This window comes from Pantherophis guttatus, chromosome 4 (genome assembly GCF_059756535.1).
Source record: "Pantherophis guttatus breed Tessera chromosome 4, ASM5975653v1, whole genome shotgun sequence".
NCBI lineage: Eukaryota > Metazoa > Chordata > Lepidosauria > Squamata > Colubridae > Pantherophis > Pantherophis guttatus.
In genome coordinates, this window is record NC_142066.1 from 57,990,458 (window position 1) to 58,018,237 (window position 27,780).

At 37.2% G+C, this 27,780-nt stretch overlaps 1 protein-coding gene across 1 annotated transcript; it reads right to left on the reverse strand.

The window, feature by feature from the left end:
* Nucleotides 1-101: 101 nt before the first annotated feature.
* On the reverse strand, nt 102-24,146 carry SH2D4A (SH2 domain containing 4A). The gene is made up of 9 exons (XM_034416087.3): nt 23,873-24,146; nt 19,367-19,526; nt 16,589-16,769; nt 11,462-11,542; nt 10,615-10,738; nt 9,652-9,868; nt 6,519-6,649; nt 4,506-4,726; nt 102-2,279 (listed from the first exon to the last, which is right to left on the reverse strand). Exons 1-9 carry the CDS (start codon nt 24,057-24,059, stop codon nt 2,187-2,189), a joined length of 1,395 nt encoding a protein of 464 aa, XP_034271978.1. The 5' UTR covers nt 24,060-24,146; the 3' UTR covers nt 102-2,186.
* Between the last annotated feature and the right edge of the window lie 3,634 nt (nt 24,147-27,780).

Sequence of the window (27,780 nt, forward strand, 5' to 3'; positions counted from 1 at the left end):
GGTTCTATGGGTTTACATATTAGGACCTAGTAAAAATCATCTGGTCCTTACCAGTTCTTAAAAGTAGATAAATACAACCTCAGATGAACAACAACACATGATATATTACACCATGCCATCATTTATTTTACAAAAAGAAAGCCAAAATGGAGAAGCCAGGTGTGAAAAACTAAGTATAATACAATGATTTCACAATTTTTGTTCTTTGTAGGTAAAGACACATCACATCAGTATTTGAATAACTTTTCCAAGGCTTCATGCTTATTTTATCAAGTGCTGGTCTGCAACATATTTCTTTATAAACAGTAAAAACCCAGTATAAAAATAATAACCCACCTACCCATCCCGGCAACAACATACAGTCAAATAAGCCACTTGATGGGCTCCATCCCATTGTGGGTTCGTCAGACCCATTGATTCTTCTGAACCTTAAGAAAGCGTGTCAATGTGGGGGCCAATATAATTTCTGCAGGGATGATATTCCGATATAATATCTGATTTTAATTTAGCTTGCTAAAAATGCTTGCTAATTCAGTTTGCATTTTTATGTATTTGAACTTTGGAAAATATGCCTCAAAATGGCTTCAATGAAATAGACACACAGATGAAAATAGAAGTATATTTTCCAGATGTATCTACATTTGCTAATATTACAATCTGCTAATATTGATAGCTAGAAAAATAGAAAACGTTGAGACATGTCCAAATTCTGTATATAGAATGCAAACAGCCTTTGACGATGTATTAATCCTTCTGCATTTATTATAACTGCTTTCCTCTTGGTTTAGCTGAGATTATTTTCAAGTGAAGTGAAGCACAATTAGAATAGGCAAGGACTGCTTGTTCTGTTGCAAAAACATTTATTTGTAACATTTTCAGAGAAAAGGATAAAATGTGGAGGCACTTGTAATGTTTATTTTTTTGATGCAGTCCTTCTTTCAATATCCATTTGCCTTACTTGAGCATTTGTTGCTAAAGGCTCTTTTCTCTCTGTTGACTATTTACTATGCTTGTCCATCATACACCAGCTTCTTCAAACAAGGAAACTTTGTCCTGGTAAGTTTGGATGCAAAGAAAAAGGGAAGAAAAGCATATTGTACCCATGCTTACAAATTTATATTCATCCATGCTAAAACAAAAATGTATCTGATTCTCCCATGCCCTGCCAGTATGCAAAGACTCATTTTCTAAACTAGACCATAGACCTGACAGTGAAGATTTTTGATCCATGCAATGTCTACTATCATTTTTAAAGGAACACACAACAACCCCCTATGAAACAACTCTGTGACTATCCAACGATGTTGTTTTACAGAGAATACAGCAAGAAAAACGTGAACAGTTGGAAGCTCTGATGCACCCGTTATTCTATGATGCACTATGGGCATGTTTATACTCATTACTCATTCCTGGTGAGGAAAACCAACCTTACAGGGGTTTTGAAGTTATGAAGATTCTTCTAACTACTTCTGCATTTGGAGTTTTCCTCAACTATTTCATTTCATTTTTATTTATTTATTAACATTAAATGCCACCCATCTTGTGGCTCGAAGTGACTTTGAGTAGCTTACAATATAGTAAAGTGTAGAGATATAAAACGATTATAAATGTAAATGCAAACCTTTCAAGAATGTATTGAGAGATGTCAGATGTCAACTCTTTGGAATAGTTCCTTATAACTTCATTTAACAGCAATTCATGCAGTCAGATTTCAGTTTAAACAAAGAAAGTTCATAACCACAATTGCCTGTAATGGTAGTTTTATTCTTTTGCTGCTTTCTTTAGGATTTTGATCCCAATTTTTGCTTAATTGAATTTATTTCTTGTTTATCAAGCATACTTGAATAATAATTTTACAGTTAAGGGACTATTGTAATAATTAAAGGGTTTTGGCTCCATGTCAGCAGCTGCCCATTCCATACACTTCCTCCATATGGTAAATGGATTTTCTAAATATCCGTAGGAGATAATAAGGCTGAGCCTGAGGGAGATTGATGCATCATCAATTTCAAGTCCCTTTGTGTCCACAATAGATCTAACTCCAGCCCACTTTGAATTGCATTCTTATCTACCACCTATTTGCTTTGACAGTAACAGTTCAGATTCTTGTAGAGAGCATAAGCTTCCAATAAACTTTAATATTCATGTGAACTGCTTGGACTTCCTGATTTTCCTACACTTGACTATCACTCAAAAAGATCAAGATAATCTGGTAACTGTCCTTGTTGTCCACATGGGTATTGAAGACGTTCCTTCCCCAATGATGTAATGGGCTCATCCTAAAAAAGAAAGGAACCACAGATAAGAATTCACTCTTCTAAAGTTGTATCCCAAAGATCTGAACTCCAGTAAAGTTAGTATTTAATCTTCGATTAATGACTGTTTAGTTATTTACAGCTGGCTTCAAAGCATTTTAGGTAGCAAGGCAAATTATATTAATATAGTTGTTTTTTAAAAAATTAAATTGGAGCTTAGTTCTGACATTGTGAAATAGCTTTAGTGAATCAGAAGGGAAATTCCTGATTTCATCACGACATCACAAACACTAGCCAATACAGAATCATAGGGCTGGAAGGCACCTTGGTTGTCTTCTAGTTCAATCCCTTGCTGAAGGCAGGATTCCTTAAACCTTCCTGGGCAAATGGCTGTCCTATATTTTCTTGAAAGTCTTCAGTAATGGAGCACCCTCAACTAAGAGACATGCTATTCCAATGATATGTATTTTCCATAGCTCACTTTTCCTCAATTTAAAAATGACCATAGAGACTTTTCAAAACAATATTTCAGAACTGACCCTGTAGGTAATGCTGTTTACCAAGCACCAGAATTCATGGAGCTTATTGCAGTTAAGGGAAATTGACATTTTCTCATTTGCTCAATCATTTGGCTATGGACTTACTGACAGTTGCTGACATGCTGTCCTTTTTAGTTTTCCCAGAACTCTCTCATCTCATCTGATATTGTATAGTATTATGCAAGAGCATTGTATGAATGGATAAGTAACCAGAGGAAAGACTAAATAAGCATTTTGCCTTCTAACTTGGATTTGGCCTGTAATTGTGTGATGGAAAGAGATATATTTGTATTGAAAGGAGTGGTGATAATTTCAAACTTGTCCTTTAAAGCAATTATAGAATTATATATATATATTATATAACATATATATAATTATATTATGTATAATTATATATATATAATTATATAGTCAGTCCTAGAGGAGATCAAGATCCTTCCAAGACCGAGTGGCTGTGGTTCCCGGCATCCCAGTATAGTCAGCGGGTTCCATCGCTGACTATTGGGGGCGAGATCTTGGCCCCCTCAGAGAGGGTTCGCAACTTGGGTGTTCTCCTGGATGCACAGCTGTCTTTGGAAGATCATATGACGGCCATAGCCAGGGGAGCTTTTTATCAAATTTGCCTGATATGCCAGTTGCGTCCCTTTCTGGACCGGGATGCACTGTACATGGTCACTCATGCCCTCGTCACGTCACGTCTGGACTACTGTAACACTCTACATGGGGCTCCCCTTAAAGAGCACTCGGAGGCTCCAACTGGTCCAAAATGCGGCCGCGCGGTTGATTATGGGGACGACACGGCGCACCCATGTAACATCTCTCCTGCGCAAGCACTGGCTCCCGGTGGTCTTCCGGGCGCGATTCAAGGTGTTGGTCACCACCTTTAAAGTGCTCCATAGTTTAGGACCGGGATATATACGAGATCGCCTTCTGCCACTGATAGCCTCCCACCGGCCAATTCGCTCCCACAGAGAGTGGCTCCTCAGGGTGCCATCGGCCAAACAGTGTCGACTGGCGAAACCCAGGGAGAGAGCCTTCTCTGTGGGGGCACCAGCCCTCTGGAATGAGCTGCCCCTAGAGGTTTGTATGATCCCCGACCTGCGTACCATTCGCCGCGCCGCGCCGCTCTAGTATTCCAACAAGCCGGGCTGGCCTAATAGGAATTTTAAATTGGGTGTCTGTTAGTTTTTAATTTTGTGGGCCAAATTTTTATATATTTGTTTTTAAATTGTTTTTAAATTTTGTAAGTGTATATGTGTTTTAAGATGGTTATACAGCGCCCTGAGTCCTTTGGGAGAAGGGCGGTATAAAAGTGTAATAAAATCTAAATCTAAATCTAAATCAACCCTGACTGCTCTTTAGAAGACCAGATCCTGAAGATGAAACTCTTCACCTAATGGTTTGGCCACCTAATGAGAAGGAAGGACTCGCTGGAGAAGAGCCTAATGCTGGGAATGACTAAAGACAAAAGAAGAATGGGACAACAAAGAATGAGGTGACTGGATGGAATCACTGAAGCAGTAGGCGTGATCTTAAATGGACTCCAGAGGACGGTAGAGGACAGGAAGGCCTGGAGGAAAGTTGTCTGTGGGGTCATGATGGGCCGGGCATGACTTTGCAACTAATAACAACAACCCTGCCTTTGTACTGTATACATTCTACAGAAACTTCTAATTTTTGTATAGAATGTGCTGAAAAATAAGAGGCCCACCTTGTGACATTCAACTAGGTCAGCTAATGTTGAATGTTGGAGTTGGTCAACACCAAGGAAACTATATGCATCTCCAGAAGCATCTATCAGAAAATGTTTGCAGCCCTCGGCTGACAAATAGGAGAGAACATAGCCTTTGATTTTTTCACTGACTCGGATGAGAAAGCTTCCAGGTGCCAAACCCTCCAAATGTTCTTCTGCTTTTTTGGTGGTTAAAATACCTGTTCTCAAAACAAAAGAAATATAAATAAGGAAGTACCCCATGTGTTACATGGGAAACATGCTCTTAAAAAAAGAGTAACCTTCTGTCTTTGTCCTTCTATCTGATTATTTGTCCAGAGTTTTCATTTACTTAACCACTTTTCCAGTTAATACTGCATAGTCTTAGTGGCAGCTTTTTTAAAAATGTGTTTTGCAGAACCCTAGAGTTTCCTGACAGATTAAAAAGCAAAAAAATAACCCCGCTTTTCTTAAACATAGGAACACCCATAGCATTTTTCAAAGATATGGCAGAAAAGTCAGGACTTGTCAACTGACATTCAGAAGCCCTATCCACATAGCAGGTGTTTGTGCTTGTAAGGACTCATCACTCTGCATAGACCCGAGAAGCAGGCAGCAGGGGTTCCAATTTTTTTTACTTCTTTTTAAGTTAACAGCCACAGCTAAAACAGGTTGAAAAAAATGGAAAATCCATTATATAATCATTACAAGAACCTTCATTACTGCAGAAAACATGCTGCTTTCATATTACTGTACTGAAGATATAGATCTGATTTTCTCAAGGTTTCTCCTTTTCCAAAGCTCATGGTTGATCCTGGCCAAGGAATTCTTAGATTATTTATTGTAAAATTATCATCAATACAGATAGTTCTTGACCTACAACTGTAAATGTAAATGGGACTGGTCATAAATTGTTATGTTTATAAATTAAGGCACATGACTAAATAATTTTCAGTCATGACTGAAAATAATTTTCCAACCTTAATTTTTCATATTAAATGAACATGGTGGTCGTTAAGCAAACCCATTCATTTCAAATCAGCAAAAATATTGCAAATATTGTGGTCATGTGACTGCAGAATTCCATGACCAGCCATAAAGCATCTGTTCCATGGCCATTGTAACTTTGAATGGCTGTAAAATGATTAATCGTTAAGTCAAGGATTACCTGGATTTATACATCATATTTCAAATGCTGAAAAAACTTTATAGACACTAATCCTTTTGTATGAGAGAGAATATTTTATTATAGTCATAAACCCATAATTAAAATGGCCAAACAGATTCAGCCAGGTGAAATATTTTATTGCAGTATTTGTAATACTATAATTGCAACTAATATTGTAATTGTAAATGAGTAACCTGTAACTTTAAACAAGATTATTTCTTTCTGGAGATCTAGTTAGAAACTTGCTAAACTATTTCTATTGTATTTATTTTTCCTTATTAAAAAAATAACTGGAATTTTATTCTAATTGTACAGGACTTTTCTTCCTATTTTAAGAACTGGATATCAGATAAATATTTGTTCTACAAATCGAATCTTTCTGATTGGCACTGAAACATCCTGGTTTAGCATACTATATAGGAGAAATTTAATAGAAATGTTCTTTATTTTGTTGAAACCCTTACATAACTATGATATTTCTTATTAGTCTGGTAGTTCTCTGAATTCTCCTAACTGCAATCTCTTTCTAGACAAGAAGAAATGAGGCATTATATTCTTGCATCTAATGGAATTCTTCTATGCTTGCAATATTTAGAATCAAATTAATTGCATTTCCAGATAACTGAGTACAGATTTTAAACCACTCTGTAGCTTGTATCGGTGGCAAGGAGAACAAAAACATCATTTGTCTGTGTAATATACAGTAAGTCTTCACGTTGGGGAAAGATGGTGCTCAATTTAGAAAGAAAGAGTATGTCAGTAGACATGTGAATGCTCCATCCTAGACTGCTCTCAGGCTGAATTCTATACCTTTTGATTAAGATAAGTCAGTGACTGTACAGTACCGTGAAACCAAGGTGCTATCTGATCCATTGATTTCTCAAAGCCGGCTCGGAGATTGATCTGCTCTTCTTTAAACCATCGAACTATACCCTCCTGAGTAGAACTGGAGATAGATCTTTGTAAGCTCTGTTTTCTGCCATAGCAAAAGAATAGGTGGTTTAAATATTTAGCTTGATATAAATTCAGTTCTAATGCAGAAGGGAAAAAACCACTTACGCATTAGGAAATGTGCATTAAAAACACAGTAATCTTTAGACTAAAATATATTATTGAAAAAGAACATTGTACAGGATTAAAAATTATAGAAAGAAAAAAAAAGAAAATTAGAAAACCAAAAAAAGATACCGGTATGAAAAGATTGAAAAGTGAAAACAGTAAAAGACAAAGAAAGATTAAAAAAAGAGAAATATATAAAGAAGCAAGTTCTGATTTTTTTTTTTTTTGCAGCAGTTCTAAACATGATTATTACCATTTCTGCCCTTCCAAATTATGTAACACGGTTCCTTTCTTCACATAAACAATCTTTTTTAATCAGTAAATCCTGAAATCACCACTTCATTCAGTTTGATTTTGTGGCAGCAGTGCCTCGGATAAAAAGTTCATACAGAGAGTGGTAAGGACAGCTGAGAAGATTATAGGAAGCTCACTTCCCATTTTTCAGGATACTGCTTATAAGCCAGAGATGGTATTCAGCAGATTCTGATCAGTTCTGGAGAACCGGTAGCAGAAATTCTGCGTAATTCGGAGAACCAGTAATAGTCATCCAATAGCCATCCAGGCCCAGCCATGGCAGCCCAACCACCCGTTTGATGTCCAAATTATTATGATGATGATTATGATTATTACGATTATTTAGTATATGGCATTGTTACACTAGCCAGGAGACCATGCAGAGTAATATTTTGGCTGTCAATTTATCAGTTCTCTTGTGGGACACACTTACACGCTTCTCAAGGTGCACCAATAGAGGGCAAGCTGGCTTCACATCAGAAGGAAAGACAGTATCTGCAGTATCATCCTAAGCCCTCTCCTTTCCCAGAGTTGCTTTGTAAATGGGTACCACAACTTGGAAGGTTCTGAGATTGCAGGAATCTGACTGCCTGCACAGGGCATCAATTTGTCACCCCACCGAAATGGTACCTATTTATCTACTCACATAGAATATGTTTCCAAACTGTTAGATGGACAGAAGCTGAGGCAAGTGACAGGAGCTCACCCTGACATGCTGGAGCAGAAACCTTCGCCAGCATCATTAACTCACTGAGCCACCACATTTCTTAATGAAATGCATGATTGAATGGGAAAAAATACTACTTAAATGCAGGATATCTGGAAGGAGGTTTTTGCGGAATTTGAGGATGGATGAATGGACAGATGGACAACAGACAGGCAGGCAGGCGAAGAGCCGGAGGGCCTTGTTCCAGTGGGACTGCATCATGGCCTGGAACTGGCTGACCATTTCAGCCCACTGAGCCTCCAGGCACTGGTACCTGGCCTTGCACTCCCGCAGGTCTTCCCTCTGCTTGGAAAGTCTATGCTCCTAGCTCTCAGTGAGGTGCTTCTGCTGAGCCTCCTTCTCAGTCTGATCCAATTTGAACTGAGCTGTTTTACCAACTCTTTCTCATAGTGGCTGCTTAGCTCCAACAACTGCTTCCTGTTGGGGCGCTAAGGAGCCTGGGGCAAGTAGCAGGCGAGGGGCTGGGAGGGGAGGAGCAAGTAGAGGCCGGCGAGGCGCCCCTCAACATGAGTGACATCGTGTTGACCGTGCTCACACAGTCACATGATCACCTAGCCAAGCCCACCCACCTGGTTATTAGGCAGATTACTTTAGTGGTTCGTGGGATTTAAAATTATTAATTTAGTGGTCTCTGAGGTCCAAAAGGTTGCTGACCCTTGGTTTAAGAGGTGAATCCCAGAATATGGCTACTGGCAGCTTAATGTGGGAAGACATTCCTGGAATATCATCTACCAACATGTTACACTAGTAAATACAAGACAATGTTCCAAGAATGAAGGATGGGTTGGTAAACCTGAAATTAATTTAACATATGTGGAAAAAGATTCTTAGAGGGAGGACAATTAGTATACTTAGTATGGGTATGAGTGAGGAAAGTAAAATTATGTTACAATATATATGAAGCCTCAAATTAAATACGTTCTTTTTTAAAGGGACCATATAAGCTAGGGGTGTCAAACACGATTTCATTGATGGCTGCATCAGGGTTGTATTTGACCTTGGGGGGTTGGAGTGGGTTTGGCCAGCTCTACATCACTCATGTGGGGGAGGCTGTGCTCCAAATCTCTGTTTCGGCTGCGATGGCCTCCTGCAACCCTCTGCCAGTGAAAAGAAAGCTCGGCAGGGCCGCAAACAACCTTCCCAAGTTCCGTTTTCACTGGCAGAGGCACTGCAGGCCGGTCCTTTGCTGTCTCAAGGGCAGCCCCCTGGGCCAGATCTAAGCACCCCATGGGCTGGATCCGACCCCTGGCTCTTGAATTTGACACCCCTGATATAAGCTAATAGTACTATATTTTTTATAAAAAGAATGTAAGATTAAATAATTCCACCCAGCAGTATATATGGGAGGGCAATAATTAGTTCTTCAATGCTTTGGATTAACTAAAGCAGGGTTGAGTAATTTTCCCAAGGGGCCTCTTGAAAAACTGGAACTGTTTGTGGTGGGCTGCCGCACTGCCCCTGCCCCCTCCACCATACTGCCTTATTGATGCTTCAAACCCTGACAATGATGCCCAGCCACCACCATGGGCCAGCCAAAATGCCAGATATGGCTCACAACTATAAAATGCCCAGGTCTTACCTAAAGTCTTTTGATTTTTATACCATGCAATGAGACTGTCCAATTATATAATTTAAATCTATGTATAATATTGCTATTGCAAGCAAGGTTTATTGTTTCCAGTTCAATTTCATAGAATTAGAAAAGGAAGAAATACGATATTCAGCAGAGCCATCTTGGGCTGTATATATCTTTTTCAGCAATACAATGACTTCCCCCCACCCCACCCCACTATTTTTTTATTATTATTTTTTTTTATTTATATGCCGCTCTTCTCCGGAGACTCAGGGCAGCTTACAATGCGTTAAGCAATAGCTTAAGCAACTATTAATTTACTAACCTCTCTGGTTTCCCATCAGTTATTTTAGCTGTAAGGTTTTTAGGCTTTGGTGGAAGAGGTGGAGGGAGTGGCTTTCTTTGCACCTCTCTCATAAAGGTTTGAGAAACATCAGCTGCTTTGTCCTTGCGGATGCCTTTTAAGGAGAGTCTCTTGTAGTCATCTCGTGCATGTTTGGCAAGGGAGCGTCGTCTTTCATCTGCTGCTTTGGACCTCCGTACTGAAATTGAGAAGGAACATTGTTACCCGGTCCTTTTTTCACTATAGGTGAAAAAAGTGATTATGTCACTTTTATAGTGGTTATGTGATTATAGTGATTATGAAATCATGCCCATGAGAGGGAGAAAGCCAGAGAGAATAAACTACATGTAAAATTATTCTGGTACATGAATGAACTTCCATAATGAAGGCAGTTTCCGGGACAGCAGTTCAGAATCAGCTTTGAACTTTCCGGTTCTCATGACATTAGCTCGATTCCCTAGTATAGCCAGTCTGTTGTATAGAAGAACTACTTTGTCCCCCACTTTCCCTTTCCCCTTTCCTTTTTTCTTTTTCTTTTTCTGAAGCACTGCAATTCAGCAAAGTTTTTGGGGAGTCTATCCTCCATTGATGGAAACCCCCACCTCCCTTCACCTCTCTCTCATCCTAATACTGTTCTCCATGTTTTGAGATTGGCAATGAGTGATGAGAACCATGTATCAGCTTCCCAATGCTTTTACGGGATTGGGGAATAGAATGTGCAGTGGACACCTTGAGCGGTGGAGATGCCTTCAGTCTGATCTGCACTGCAACTTGGTATTTGATTTAGTCAACATAGCTCTCCAGATAGGTGGATTCCTTGGAGAGCTAAAAGCGTATACAATTTGAGGGGAAAATATTATTCTGTATAGTTGGCCTTGTATATCCTTTCTCCATTCAAAATCATAAGCATGGTCACATAAAAGGGCCAATATTAGCATGCCGCACAAGATTCCAGCCAATCAGGATCTTCTTTGTCCAGCTTTTGAATTGATTCAGAAGGGTAATCTAAAGTTATTTCTTCTCCTATTCTGGTCTCGGTGGTGGTCGTCTTCATTGGCATTTCTTTATTCTGTCAAAGATAGACAACAGTAATGGTTTCCTTCAATATACCAATAATTTTCTTCCATGCTAATAATTCACATTTTGTCTTCATAAATAGTTGTAGCATTTGATCCTATAAGAACCATATGTTTTGTATGTTGTCATAACTTGGTGATTTTACTAAAACTTAAATTGCAGATCAAAATTAAGGTTACCAGCTCCTCTTTGACCTGGTACCTCCAAGTATGAAGGAAAGTTGCCCTGACACCAAGAATATGATACTCTACAAGCCACTTTAAGAGCCAATGTCTCCATTCAATGATAGCTAATGCTTTTTCTTGTCTGAGCTGAAAAAGTCTAGCAGATAGTGTATGTTAATCAATAATATTAGAAATTAGAATTGTGTCTGAAAAAATGTGATTGCTGATTCAAATATATCTGTCTTCCCTAATTTGGACCTTAGATGTTTCACCAAGAAAATGTACTAAGAGAGTGGCTGTTTAAAGTCTTTTTTTCACAACCCCCTGCCACAATTTTGGTGATACCATTTATTGCCCACTCCCATCAAATACAATAAATTAACAAGATCATCTGGAAATGCAAGTTTGAGTATTTACATGAGTGCATACTGGGTTATTTTCTAACTACATTTGGGTTTGATTGCTTTCAGAAAATGGCATTCCTACTGAAGGTGAAGACAAAATGTTTTTTGCATTGTATATGCCCATAGAGATTTGTTTTGTTTTCTTACCTGCTGAAAATTATATTTGCTTGAATTAGAGCAATCGTCTACCAATATCTGCTCCACATCTCTTAGTTTAGTCACAGGAGCCTAGATCAATGAGATAGGAATAAAGGAATGTCAACCTTCTTGTATTTATTTCCAGTTTATCATAGATATATGGAAAAAGAGAAAGAACTCACCATCATCTTGATTATTTTCCATACTTTTAGCATTTAGGAGCTCTGGTGGCTCAGCAGACTAAAGCACTGTTATTAACATCCACATCTGCTGCCTGCAATTACTGCAAGTTCAAATCTCACCAGGCTCAAGGTTGACTCAACCTTCCATCCTTTCTAAGGTAGGTAAAATGAGGACCCAGGTTATGGGGGCAATAAACTGACTTTGTATAAAAATATACAAAAAGTATGAAGGCTATTGCTTAACACATTGAAAGCCGCCCTGAGTCTCCGGAGAAGGGCGGCATATAAATCAAATAAAAAAAAATATTAACATACATAGACAATGATGGCCACAATGAGTCAATATTCTTTCTACTTCTTTTCACTAATGGGTTTTCAGTAAAGCCATTTTCAGCAACAGTCCAATTTTAACAGTATTTTTTATTGACTGAAAATACCTTTGAACTGAAGAACCTTTGAAACAAAATTATAGTGGGAGATTTTCTTCAGCTGTATGTTTGTTGACTTCAGCAAAAGGTTTCCCAACCATTCCTCCAACTCTGTTTACACTTTGCCCTACCTAAATATTTTTATACCTGCATATTTCTTATCAAGTCACAGATGGAAGTAATTTCAAAAATGTAGAACCTGCTCTGTTCTGAAATATCCTTTCACTCTTCTTCTATTTTGACTGCAGGCAGTGGTGGAAGAAATTTTCCATTTGCTTCCTCCACCCATCTATTTTTTACTGTTCACTTTCACAACTGTAACCGCCTGCAGTTTTTATTTTGGAATTGACATCACTGAGGAGATGTAGCTGCAATTACTGAATACCAAAACAACGCCTAATTGGTTACACAAATAGAAAGCTAAGATCCAATGGTGCTTCAGAAACTCAAGAGAGTAAAATCCTTTAATAGATCCTGCTTGATTCAAATGCCTCCCTCCCTACTTGGCAATTCATTGCATAATTTTGAGCCAATTACTATCTCTCAGGCTCATCCGTCACAGAATTTTGTGGAATGGAGAAGAGGAAGTATACACTGCACTGAATTCTTTGCAACATAGGTAAACTAAAAAAGAAAAGAAACAACTTAATATCTAAGTATTCAAAAGCGTTCATGCAGAACAGAAGAAGTAACATTGCATGTAATATGCTAAACGTTAAATTTGAAAACCTAATTTCTGATCACTTTTGGAACTAGCTCATTAACCACTTCTAAGCTATTAGAGACCCTCATATCGACAAATTTGAAAATGCCGCTTGAATCTCTTCAATCCTGAATGAAAGACAATTTTAAGCATAAGCTTAAAACTTTAACTGAAAGAAAATAAAGGTAAATGTTTCCCCTCTCCAGTCATATCTGATTCTACCGGGTAGTGCTCATCTCTGTTTCTTAGCCAAGGGAGCCAGTGTTGTCCAAAGACGCTTCTGTGAATATGTGGCCAGCATGATTATACACCAAGGGGCACAGAACATTGTTACCTTCCCACTGAAATGGTACCTATTTATCTACTTGCATTTACATGCTTTTAATTTGCTAGGTGGGCAGGAGCTGGGATAAGAACAGGAGCTCATCCCGTTGCATAGTGCTTGTGTTTCGAACCTGGGCTGTCACCTTTCCATCTGACAAGCTCAGCAACTTTAACTACACACACATCTTCTGAAATAAATGACAAAAAGCTAAATAAGACTTGATCTTAGAAAGTTATAAACAGGCTAAGAATCCAGATACAATTTGAATTTGCAATAAGATTTTGGAAATAATTATAAAAATCGAACAGCTTACTATGGGAAATGGATTCTGCTTTTATTTTTACAAGACAAAATAAAGATAAGTTTCATAATTTCAAAAATTGAATACTAGACAAGTTTTTAAATAGAAGAAAGATTTTCAAGTCTGTAAAATGTTACTAAATGTAAAAATACTGAAGGACACTTTTGAAGAATGGAATAAAAAGATATTAGCCACAATATCAATAATGTCAGTACTGATGTTTGCTTCTATATAGATTATATGCAAAAGATAATATTGAAAAAATGACGTGTAGAATAAATTTTACCTTTCAAATTAGAGATAGTATGATAGTTACAGCTGACAGCCAAAATAATGACTCAGAAAAGGATGTTTTACTGGATCTACATAAAACCCTGATTTTAAAATTTAAAAGGAAACACAAATGGCAAACCAAGAGAGGGATTAAGATAGTTTTTCCTATTGGATTTAAAGTTTTGAAGAACTCTGTACAATTGGATAAAAATAAATGAAAAGGAATAAAATTTTATGATAATATTTAAATGAACTAAAGATTTAGATTGTTAGAAATAAAAGGTAGGAATATAAAGTTTGGTTTATATTTTGGTTTATTTGATCAAGGTTACAGCAAAATGTTGTTACTTCTGGTACCCCTTAATGGACTTTCTGCTGACACTAGGACTGAAACATAATGTTGCATGGAGTTGTTTATTGAAAAGAGAATGGCATATGGCAGTGATGGCTAACCTTTTTGACATCGCGTGCCAAAAGCGGGGAGAGTGCGGGGGGGGTGCGGTGTCACATGCATGCCCACATCAATAATTCTATGCGCCCCACCCCCCTACGCATGCATATGCGCCCCACCCCTCCTACACATGACCCCGCTCCTGCACTCCCCCTGCTTTTGGCACGTGATGGCATGGTGGGCCCGGTAGGCCCATTTTTCGCTCTCTCTAGGCTGCAGAGCCTTTCTAGAAGCCTGGGGAAGGTGAAAATGGCCTTCCCCACGCCCCCAGAGGCCTTCCGGAGGTTGGAAACAGTGTGTTTCCTGACTTCCGGTGGGCCCAGAAGGCCCGAAAATAACTGGCTGGAGCTGAGCTCGCCTGCCCACCAATATGGCTCCCCATGCCACCTGTGGCACTCGTGCCATAGGTTCACCATCATGGGCATATGGGATGAAAAGATAAATATTTGTAAGGTGAGAGGGAGGGAAGAAGTCAATCCCAAGGCCTCTGTAATGTGGGGTGCCTCAGGACTCTCCCCGTCTTCTTTAACATCTATCTGAGATCACTGCAGGAGCACAGAGTATGGTATCATCAATGTACTGTTTTTATAACTGTTAATCAATTATATATCTCAACCTCCAGCCAGTAATTAGCATATGTAATTTTTATTAAGAATTTTTATTAGTAAAATAATAGTAATATACATAGTAATTGTAACATCTAATACAAACTAAAAGAGAATAGAAAGGAGTAAAAAGTGCAAGAAAAAGAGAGAAGAAAGAGAAAGTAAGAATATAATACAGAAGTATTATATATGTAAGATTCTTTCTATATACAGAAAGAATATAATACAGAAGATATTATATATAATATATATATATCTCCCTCCCTCTCTCTCTCTCTCTCAACAAGATTCAACAAGAACAAAGAAATAAGCTTGCTTCACCACTCTTAAGATCATGTGCTCAGTTATTCTTACTCTTGTTGCTCGCTTTCCCCCAACCTTCCAGTTTAGTCTACAGCCTTGGGATTACCTGGAAATGATCCTTCTAGCCACTAAAAGGACCTGACTCTGGTCAGCTTTTTTAAAATCAGCTATGGCTAACTAGATATTGCCAGCTTTTTTGACTGCAGAAAGGATCATGGAAACATTTTGCACTGTCAGATGCTGTTGAGATACTATTCTTCTCACTATATGTATTGAGTTATTATGTTCCTTAAGAGCCAGGTTTCGCACTCTACAGTAAGCTTATTTTGCAGTTTATGATAGCAAAATACCAAAAGAACCTAACACATTTAAAATAAAATAGTTTTTTCTTTAAAAGTTCGCAGGAGATTCCTTTATTTTATATTCCCTTTTGATAAACCATTATGCTTATAACCATTATAAGGCTGTATTTATAGCTCAGTAACTCAGAGCTTTTTTTCAAGTGTTTTCTTCAGTTCTTGATTACCTTCTTTAATCAGTGAAGGGAATAAATAGTCCTGTTTTTCCCTTATCTACCAGTCCAGGTGACCTAGGAACCAGCCTCCTTGACAAACATGCCTTTTTTTTAGCCATTAACATATAAGTACATTAGTACTACTAAGTGGTTTCACTGAAAAACTATTCTTGACAATTCCTGCTTTTATCTAAAAGGTAACGTGTCTAAACTCCAATTAATTACTATTCAATACAAGTAAAAATAAGTAATAAAAAATCATTGAAAGAAATACTGTATCTAATTTTATATATTAAATGGTTCTAGGATAGAGGAGGAAAATAACAGTAATGAGGGAAATGTTCCTCCCCAGTTATTTTAGCCCCTTTTTTAGTATAACCTGGTGCAGCTATGAGGTGGAGGTGGAAATAAAACTAAAATACAAGGATGTAGTACCAATCTTGCAGAATCACTCAAAAATATTATTTTCATTGCAAATGTTGAAACAGAGTTAATATTCAAATAATTCTGCTGAGGGATGATTTCGGGAAATTAGTTTAGTCCCCCCAAAATTTAAGCTCAATTAGCTAGGCTGATTATCTTGAATTTTAGGCTTTGCATGACAACTTTACTCTTCTGATCCAATTAAGTATACAGTGCAAATAAAGCCATTTTTATGTCATTAATTGACATATAAATTAAAATTATTATATCCTGAATGCATAATTTTTTTTTAAAATTTGATTTATATGCCGCCCTTTTCCAGAGACTCAGGGCGGCTTACAATGTGCTCAGCAATATCACACTGCAGCAGCAATTTTTGATACAAGTGTGTCACCTGTAATGGGATGAGGCATAGGTTGAGCATTATGGCACAAATAGGCTTTTTTGGTTTAACTTACCAAAGCAAACAAGTTAACCTTCATCATTCCCTCAGTGTTGATTCACTTGAATGCTCACTGAGACTCCAAGTAACTCATAAAAGCATCATTCATTGGATTCGCAATGGAATTTTTTCCCTCTCTGCTAACTTTCATTTTAATGTTTGAATAGTAAGAAACAACAACACTACCTGAATACATTCTAGATTTCTGCGATTTCCAACAGCTGGTATGTTTTCCACTCTCTTTGGTACATCTCTTTGCACAACATTTTTTTTGTCTTGCAGTATTTCAAATCCAGGTTGGAGCTCTGATAGAAACTGTGGAGGAGATGATACTGAACTCTCTGTAGCTTTTTCCATTGGTGTTCTTCTATAAAATAAGAAAAAGAGTTTTTCAAGGAAACAGAAGCTTTTCAAACAACTTTGTTTTTTACCTGCATGTGCAGCAAATACAGGAAGCTGCAGTAGGAGTTAATGTAAAAAAAGGGAACTATATCTCTACCTTCATATCCTAAATCTGGATGTTACATAGTACTGAAGTGATTCACTGGTAGGCTGGCTCTTAAATTAACCAAGACAAATAAATCACTATTAATATTTTCCCACATTTAGATTATATGAAAGATTCATACGGATATAACTGAAATTGCTTGCTTCTTTCCTTCTCTGATCAATGGCACTTCTCTGTTATAGAAACTATCGATAGTCTTGCTATGAAAATTACAGAGCTGGGCCTCTAAACCAACATCAGCTTCATGAAGTTAGTTTTAGAATTGGATATTGGAGAAAAAAATTGAATGTCCTCTTCCCCAGCATCTGCATTTGAACTAAAATGTCAATCACTAGCAGCTGCATAATTGCAGTTATAAAGAATAATGGGTTTTATAGTATGGAATAGATGGTATAAGTGGATAAACCAAAGGAAAAAAGGGTAAAGATAAGAATTAGGGGAAATGCAAGTAACAAAAAAAATGCACCGTCAGATGGACAGAATAGGTAAATAAGTCACTGTTTGTATATTTGTATATATGTGTTTATATAATCACATATATTTAGTTTGTTAGTGTAATTGTGGATTGAAAATGTAAATTTTATGAGTAAGAAAATTTGTATATTTTCTCTTTTTTTTCTTGACAATATTTTTAAATTCAATAAAGTTTGTATTTTAAAATTAAAAAAAAAAAAAAGAATAATGGGAGACTTCTAATACAGAAGTTCTACCTGCCTCAAGGACCTGTCAACAATCCTGCCCACTAAATAATGAACTCCTGTTTTATTTAATCACATATAGGGTTCTTCTTCCTGTCCTGAACATTTCACAGTTGAAACTAAGGATGAATGGTGTCCTCTTGGTCTTCCTTCTTTCATTCCACATTCTTTAAGGTTCTTGTCAGTCTGCTGTGTGGTGACTTCATTTAACTTACAAAATCCTCCCTTACAAGCTATTTCCTCTGTTCTTCATCTGATCTTGGAGAGCTTAAGAGGAAAGAAATACTCATCTGCAAATGATATTTGTTGACTTTAGTTCAGCATTTAATACGATCATTCCTCAGCATTTAGTAAATAAACTGGGTCTTTTAGGCTTCAATACTCCTTTGTGCAACTGGGTTCTTGGTTTTTCTCACTGATAGGCCCCAGTATGTGCGAGTTGGAACTAATTTTCTAACACCATGTTTTTGAGCACAGGTTCTCCTCAGAGCTGTTTCTTAAGTCTGTTATTATTCACCGTGTTGACCCACGACTGTTGTGCAAGGTTTGCAGCCAACCATATTGTGAAGTATCCAGATGGTACAACAATGGCGGGCCTTATTCAGGATGATAATGCTGGGAGGAGGTAGAGAGTTGATGAACTAGTATAATAAAAACAGTCTGGTTTTAAATGTAAGAAAAAACAAAAGAGATCGTTGTTGATTTCAGAAAAGGCAGGCACAGCCATACACCTCTGTATATTAATGATTCAATTGTGGAGGTGGTTAGTAGTATCAAGTTTCTGAGTGTGCAGCTGTCGAGCAGGTTGACTTCATCACTCAACAATGAGACATTGGTAAAGCAGGCACAGCAGCGTCTGCATTTTCTCATCATATGAGAAGAGTACATCTTCCTTCCACTATCCTTACCACTTTCTATAGAGGGATGATTGAAAGCATCCTGTCATACTGTATTATATTTTGCACATGTATATATATATAATATGCATGTACATGTTTGTGTGTGTGTGTATTAAACATCTGTCAGAACATTTACTCACCTATTCTTTTCAGTATTGGTGTGTAATTGGAGACTATAATGGGGTAGTATCCTCATAATTGGACAGATCAGTGGATAAAGAAACACAAGGGAAACTGCCCCAAACTTTTTTCAAGCTTTTTTTAATCAATGTTTGGAAATGTAAAAATGGACTAACAAAAGACTTTACTTTTTTTTCAGAGAGACACAAATCCTTTTCTAGAATTGATATTTGGTTTTACAAGCAACTAAAGCCATTATTCTTCCGAAAACTTTTTTTGACCATAATCCAGTGTCTTTACACCTTAAATTTGGACCTCAATCTCTTAAATGGAGATTAAATGAGTCTATCTTGAAGAGACCACAAATTGTTAAAGAATATAAATAGGTACTTCAAGACCATTTTAATAATAATTTAGGTAAGGGAAGAAATTTGACAACAGTTTGGGATGCGATACAAGGACATTTTATACAATACAATACAGCAGTTAAGAGGAAAATGGAAGAAAAAAATCCAAAAAGTGTTACAAGAAATTAAACTGAGAGGGAAGTCCAGAACTAACCAGAAGATTTTAACATATTTAATCAATTAAAAATATTGCAACAACAAATATTTATTCTAGTGTTGAAACTCTTAAACAGAGATATTAGACAGGATACCAGAGCAAAGGGACTACAATTAAATTCCTTTTAATGACAGATTTGGTGTATTTCTTTTTAATATTGGAAGACTGTACTAACCTTACTGTCTCTACTTGCTGAAGTGACTGTCGCTTCACTCTTTCAGCAAGAATCTCACTACACAGAAGGTCATATGGTTTATCCAGCATGTGTTCTCCCATTATCCATACCCAGATATCACCATCTGCACCGAGCTTCCACTGCACAGACTTTCCATTGTCTGCAAGATAACAATATAACTGCTTTAACATCAATTAAATTATCAGTAATCTAAAGTATGTTCAGTTTACCAGGTTCCTCTACCATCCATGTCCACTTCCATCTGGTTGACTCTTTAATGGAAAGGCAAAGTGGCCTCCAATATTTTACAAGTTCAAATGAATTTAGAAATTATATAAATTCTATAAGGAATTTAAAAGCACCCATTTAGCCTTTCCATTAAAAAAAAAAAAAAGTCAAAAGGACATCCAATATTTTTGTAGTACTACTTTAATAGAAATCAGGGAATTCTATTCACAGACTTTTGAGATTGCTAATAGAATAAACAAAGCCAAAATACATGAACTAACAAATATCTGTAGTAATTTCATCCAGACAGAAACTTTGTTTTAGTCATTGACCAATAAAAGTACAGGATCCGATCTGGGTCAATTACTGGGATCAGAGGTTTGTCTTCCGAGACATAGATTCATGCTGGAGCCCAGCTTGGAAGACAAAACCTCTAGTCCCAGTGACCAACCCAGATCGGATCCTGCAACATGATCCTGGGACACATATATTTGCCTTCATTCATAATAAAAGTACAAACAGTAAAATAAACAATACAAAACTGTCCCATAACAATAAGAACTATTAGCAACCAATTGTGAGCAAAGCTTTCATATAATAATTTTATTTTCATCTGTACACCTGTTGCTGGCAGTATTGATATGGGCTAGCCGCTAGTTGATTAATTCTTGCTCCAAATGTAATGCTGTATATAAAATAATGGTAGGGTAAATCAGAGAACAAACCACTGTGTTGCCTTTGCAGATGTAGATATATTCTAAATTCCAAAGATACCATATGGACACTAAGCTGATAATTCTGTTCTTGTCTTCATTTGCCTATTTATTACAATATTTGTTTCTAACTTTATTATGGTTGAGAAAGAAAATTTTCATTCTAATTGTTGCATTCTTGAACTGATAACCTTGAGGGCGTTCTGTAAACCTTGTTTCTAAAGGATAGCACAGGGCCACATACTTTAATAAATATTCATTGTCTTATTTCCTCCATTCTTAAACACTGATATCTCATAATTTTATTATGTACATACATACACATATGTAATACATGTGTGTGTGTGAGAGAGAGAGAGACACAGACATACACACACACACACACACACACAAAGAGCCTCTCACTTTAAATAAGAAATATTATATCTGAATGTCATTTTTATAGTCCATGTCAGTAATTAACCCCTCAGTGTCCCACAGTTTCCCTTCAAATTTGTCCCTTAAGCAACAATTTGCTTTGGAAATGCTTGCCCTTGTTTTATGAGGATCAAAGTGAGTCGTTCAAGGAAAACAAGATCAAACTGTGCAAAAAAAGGAAAAAAAATAGAACATAAACACATTGGGGTCAGTTACTGATTCATATGAACAATAGACTACTTAGTTGAGATGAAATATAGCACAATTTTCTCTTCTTGTCTTTATGGTGCAAAATAGTTGACAAATTAATTCCCTCCATCTTCCTCCCCCCACTATTTACCATAAAGGAGCATGCTTTATATTTCATGATAAGATAATTACATCTGGATGCAGGATAGAGTGAGAAGAGGAAAAATGGGTCTGAAGGCTAAGTAACCAGCTGAGGAGGTCAACCTGATGAGCTTGATATGGTCTATAGCCCGGGGGCGGGTTCTATTTACCTTTACTACCGGTTCGCAACGGGATTGCAGATGTTTTTTATTTTATATAAGAACTTTGAATTCTATCTTTTTTCTTAATATCCTCCACTCTTCTTAAGATCAGATTTTATACTTCTAGCAATTTATAAATATATAAATCACAGAACATTCTGATCTTCACTGAACAATTCTTGCTGTGCCTTCTATTTATTGAATCTGAGTGGGTCTTGTTTGCATATGTAATTCCATGTTTCTTACTCTATCTCTAACACTGAAGGCATTTGAAAAAGAGGTTAATGGTGCAATAATGGTGCAATTGTTGAAAACAATTGTTGTTATTTTCCTTATATAATTCCATGCTTTTGTCAAACTATATCTAATTAGTACTATTTATTCTATCTTGCTTGTGGGCTTTCTTGGGCTTACTAATATTGACATAAATTACTTTTCCAAGAAATGGAAATCATATTGTATAAAAATATAATAACATTAAATATAATTTACATAATATCAGTATATTTCAGACATGGATAATGACATTGCATTCATAATTCCCTAGTTCCACCTTTAGTTAAAGAGACCCAAAAGTAATAGAAATTACAGTATGGGTTGTTACTTAAAATGAGCAACACATATAGACATAACATCTAATTAAACATTTAGGCAGATGCTGGTCATGAAAAATACTATTATCCAAACCCTCAATTATCTTAACTGTTATTTCAAAGCCATCTGCAAAACATCTTCATGAAATTAGATAGAGAGAAATCCCTCTATCATAACCAATGGGTATCTTAAGGGAAGGAGATTTAAATAGTCCTCTTTTATACCACAAATTTCATGTTTTATGATACATAAAACTGGTCAATGGCCTAAATAAAGTACATTGATTTTGACCATCACAACATGTTTTCTTTAAACATGTGAAAACAGATGTCCCCAAGGGCCACTACCTCCCTGCTGCCCATTTTGCCCACCACTATTGTTGCTCCCAGCACCTTCGTCCCAGTGGCAGGGGAGGTGGGAAGCCCCCCAGCTCATGTTTGCTTGCTCGCCCATCCAGCTCTTCTTCCTGCCACCCATGGTAAGTGGCGACTTGGTGGCTGTGAGTGGACAGAGGCAACTTGGTGGTGGTGAGCTGGCAGCAATGAAGTGGCTGCACTGAGTTGTCCTGGTCCCATTTGCCTTTCCTTGCCATTTTATTTCATATAATGTGGCCAACTATTATTTTGTTTAAAAGTGCTTTATGTAGAACTGACATGTTTCATCACAGAGAAAAATATATGTGGTCACTAACAGCCAACAACAACTTCATGGCACATAATCACTTAAAAGATACCAGCAGTATTATATCACCCTCTACGTTTTGCATCTCTTTTCAGCCTGTAGAAAAATCTCCAGATTCTCTGCAAAAGAATGAAACACAAGGGCAGTTCTTTGTTCACCATGAGACTTTCATTTCTGAAACCTCTACAAGGAAGTCTGAATGCAGTTTCTATTCATCTTTACTTCTGAACAGTGAGAAATAGAAGTAAAAATCACACCGTAAGATTCTGCAGTGATAAAATTTCCTCTAACTCCAACTTCAATATTCCACTGAAAGGAATAACATGTTCCACATTGTAAAGAAGGGGGTAAAGCATTTACATTTGATTTTCTAGGCTAGGAAAGTGACTTCTAAAGTGACTCACTGTCACCTCTGTTATTTGTACTTTTGAGTGGAAAGGGGTGGGGGATGCTGGAGTGAAAAGTAAATAATTTTGGCTGATTCCCAACTGTATCATAGGGATTGGGTGCAAAGTAATAGGCTCCTTATTTTTTTATTCCCTGTTTCATAATATGCATCATGTAGCTTTCAATCATACTGTGTTACTTTTTTAAATCATACCTTGCAGGCATCCCAATGGGATCCTCTTCCTGTTGATTGTTGCTACAATTAACAACGTGATTGTTGAGAAAAATGCTTGGTTGCAACATATGTGACATGATATCATACCACAATCAATGGGATTGTTTGCTAGGAAGCCTCACCAAATTGCAAATACTTCTTATCTTCACCTATTCCTTTCCACAAAAACTTCACATGTACATTTACTAGAATATGGAAGGACAATGCTAGCAATTTACAGTGTCTCATTTCCTTTTTCTGTGGATTAATGCTGAAGGGATTGGTTTTTTTAATTGCACCAGAAGTAGTTCAGGTGGAGAGCTCCCTATTCTTTCTGCAGGCTCCTCTTGGACAGCTGAACTGGCTTATTGTGTTCCCAATGTCCTGCAGCAAGAAGGAGTAAAGATAATTGACAGGTCTGCTTCAAAGTGCTTGATGGGATGGGTGCTGGACAAAGTGCCACGTGGATGGATGTTCTCTATGAGGAAGCTATGAAAAAGTCTTCCTATCAAATTTGCTTAACTTCGCTAGTCAGTCTGATCTTTGGCTCACTTCATACTTAGAAATTAGGAAAAAGACTCACTTATCTAATCAGCTGGTTATTCCCAATTTAATTTTTAATGATTTATGTAAAAGCACACATCATCTAAAGCTACAGAATATTGCTTTTTCATTCAATAACATCATCAAAACGTATCCTATGGCAAACTTTGAGTCAATGCTTGGAAAGTGAGATAAAATTCTGGACAAGAAATAAGAAAGAAAATGGTCATGCACTGACCTTTCTTCAGTACTGGCTTTGGGGTGGTAGCTACTGCTTCTCTTTCTTTCCACCTTCTGACCTGTTCCTGCCTCATCTTGAAGAACAATATCTGCTTTTGCTCTTCGCTGAGCTCAGCCAGGAGCTCTGGGTCCACGTACATGTCGGACAGGATCTGCTTCAGCATGGCTGGAAAGCCTCCCGGCATGAATCAGTGCTGGCCCTGTGTGAGAGAGTCACGTCACTCTCCGCCACTTGTCCAGACACACATGAAGGGCTGAAGGAGAGGCACAAATCTACCCCCACCCTAGAAAAACAGCAGGAGTGCAGGCTTTCCACATGGCAATTACAGCCTTAATGTCTGCAGTCCTATTTTAAGTCAGACTTCCTTCAATGGTGGAAAAGAAAACTAAATAACAACCTGAGAAAAAACAGGAACTGCATTTCACAGATAGTCTCCAAGATTAAGGAGCGTTTAATCAGAATAGAAACAAGGAGGGGAGAAGACTGCCTTAATCTGATACCACGTCAAACCACTCCCCGCACAACTAAAGTTGCAGGTGTGGCTTCCCTCTCTCTGACTCAGCAACCAGAAAGTTAATGTACCAGTCACCGAGAAATGAACTCTCACCCTCAATTTAAGAAAAGGAGCTCGGACAACCAGCGAAGAAGAGAATGCCTATGAACAAAGTGATAGCAACAAAGGGAAAAGAAATGTGATGCATTTCCTTGTCTGTTTTCTTAGCATTTCCTGGCTGGTGAAATAACTGGCGCCAATTAAAGATTGGGTCTTTAGTATCAGTAGGCTTAGGGTATCTGAGATTTATATAAATCATAACATTTATAAAATTATAAATTTTATTAAAATCTATAAATTATAAATCAATCAGTTAATGTATTATATTCCAAGGCCTTCTGTACTTTGTAGGTTCCACTTGGGGATACTAAAATCCAGCCTAAGAACTAGGACCTGAGGGCTTAAAACAGGGACATTAAGAAGGAACAGAACTATTAGTGTGTATAGTGGGGGACCCCAAGGTTGAAGAGAACAAAAATACCAAGTAAGATCCTAAAGAGTTAAACAAACCAATTGCCTATGAGAAAGTAGCATGAAGAATAGCTACAGGATGGTGTTTGTTTACTAAAGGTGGGAAATAAAAATCTGGTGAAAAAAAAGATTGGTATGTAGATTGCTAGTTGGAACGTGGAATTAGAATCCTTATATCCTTATCCTTATTAATATTTATTAAAGGCCAGACTCCCATTAACAGGGAACCAGAAAGACAGCTGCTCACAGTCTTTGTAGCCAAATGAACCACTGAGAAACTTTTTGAAAAGAGAGTGTTACAGTTCAAACTTGACCTGCAAAAGGAGGAATGTGTTCAATAAACACAAAGATAATTATATGTTATATTTCATGAGAAATACTGTGGTTAAAGACAAAGAGGCTATTTTGATGTTATTAAGAACATCAAACCCTGCATTCATCCTGGCTGGGCTGGGTCTGTTTCCCTGTCAAAAAGTATACTACCTGAATCCAGAGCTTTGGCAAGATCATCACATGGACCTTCTTTAGGATAATCTTGGGAAAAAGAACTCCACCTTTGTTAAGGAACTGCGGCAAAGATGCATCTGGTAAGCATAGGCTAGTCTTTGTAGTACCTTTTAGTTGAATGAGATAAAGCTGGATTTGAAGGGAACTTGGTGTTTCTCTGTAATAGCTCGGTGGTCATCTCTTTGTGCCTGAACTTCATAATCATAGTTTTCTAAAGGCAGGATGCTTCTGCTGTTGTAGTGTGCAAGTTTGAATTCTTTCCTATGGAGGAAATGTATAGGCTACAATTCAAGAAAGATATCTGGTCTCACAAAATATACAACTTTAGTGGCAAGACCCTATCAGTTGTATTAGAGAGATCTGTTTTCATAGAGGAAGGACAGCCATACGATAAAAATGCCAATTCTCGAATTCCAGGAGTTTCAAAGTAAAGTCATCTGGCTGGTCCCTACTAATGGCCAAACCACATTGTAAACAAATTTAATTCAATGTATATCCATAGTTGAACTAGTGGAGGAAACATGATTTTTCAATTTTAAAGCAAAGGGGGAGACAAAGAACCACTTTTTTTACTTCCTATGCTGTCATAATATTCATATAACATTGGGTGTAATGTAAGAAATACTTTTGAAATGATTTGTCATGAATATCTGTGTACGTGCTCGCTTGTTAGAAAGTAATTGTGTAGCATAAATATCATTATGGAGCGAGACAAATTATTCCCATTCTATCCTTTTTACCTTTGGGCTGCTATCTGGCAAGTAGAATGCCATATCCTAAGAGTGTAAGAAATTGACAGTGTCCACTACTATGATCTGATTAATGTTTGCTTCCAAATACTGATAAAAATCAAACCAAAGTTTCCTTAAGGCATGTCTTTATTCTACTGATTGAAAAATGAAAAGGAAAGTTTAAAGTGCTTTCCTACTTCTGTTGTAATGATACAACAGAAATGCTTCCTTAAATATGCTTACCAATAATTAATTAATTGTTGAAATTAATTAAACTTTTAAGTAAGTTACATATACTATGTTTTTCTATGTCTAAGGATACTCAATTTTTATTCTTCTTAAGACTCAATATATTCTGCAAGACTCCAGCTCCGAATCTGAATGCTTGCAGAAATTAATAACCGAAACCATGCTATTAATGTAAGCCATTTTTCAGCCAAAAATGGAATAGGATTCTCTTATTTATAAAATAATATCTATCAATAGGGATGAAAATTGTGGTCAGGCATATCCAGATGTTTTTGAATTCTGATTCTTAACAGTTCCAGCCAACATGAGCGCAGATCAGGATGATTGGAAAAGTTCACATCATCTGAAAGGCCACTGATTCCAATCTCTCTGTTGGATCAGCAATGAAATCCATGTTCCATAGTAAAGTGGGAAACTAGTATTATTTTAAATAGTACTATAAACTCAGTGGGTTATTCTTCTATGTTCTAAATGATACTTTCTAATCCACTTGGAAGAAGTCCTTCAATCGGAAGTTCCTTTTATGTGGTCTTTTATAGATCATTTTATGTAATTTTGGCTAGTCATGGGCTAAAAACCTGATTGCTCAATGATTACTTGAAAATGAGCTGCAGTATAAGTTCTTCTTCTGTGTCTAAGTCAAACTTTAAATTGCCAGAAGGAAACCACCTTCTTGGCTTTGCCTCAACCAAAGAGACAAAAAGAAAGCCAAAAAGAAGTCAGTATCGTTACATGTTTCTGGTAGTAGCCGGCATACCACAGATGGACTGAGCTCTGTTCTTTCCACATTTACACACTGTGTTGGTAACTGCTAAGAGCCTTCACTTGCACATATTGGTTTTACACTTAGGCACTCCGACTCTCAATGCATTCAGGGTCCTCCAAGTAGTATAAGGGAGGTCAGATCCTTTAGCCATATCCTGCTTTAATGTGATTCCTTGCTCGATGGTCTCCTTCCTCCATCTTTTAATTCAATTTTGTTCTTGCATATCCTCAAGAATGTTTGTTCTTGCCATAAAGCTGTTCCTGTAGCTGAATTGACTGGCTTTGGGCATGTGCATTCAGAGGATGTTGAGGGTCATTCTCTTGCTTAATTCTCTTGATATCTATTGCAAACTTTCTTATTTTAGGTTGGGCAATGTCAGAGAGAGAATATATTTGCTCAATTCACATAAGTTTGAGATATCCTGTTACTAAGCATACTGCTTTGTTGATAGCAATATCAACTTGTTTTGCATGTGCTGATGCACCCCACACTGGAGCAGCATATTCTGTTTCAGAGATGCTAAAGGCACAATGTAGATGGTTGAGCTTCCCATGTGTAATTTATCGATTTCCTGATGATATTTTTCCTGAACTTTAGCCTTAGTGTTCACTGTTTAAAAGAGAGTATC

Excerpts from the sequence above, each read along its gene's own strand:
- SH2D4A (XM_034416087.3), bottom strand. The coding sequence starts at position 24,059 with ATGCCGGGAGGCTTTCCAGCCATGCTGAAGCAGATCCTGTCCGACATG. Across the intron at positions 16,770-19,366 it reads CAGCAAGTAGAGACAGTAAG|AAGAACACCAATGGAAAAAG; the intron begins GTTAGTACAGTC and ends CTTATTTTATAG. Across the intron at positions 10,739-11,461 it reads GCAAATATAATTTTCAGCAG|AATAAAGAAATGCCAATGAA; the intron begins GTAAGAAAACAA and ends TATCTTTGACAG.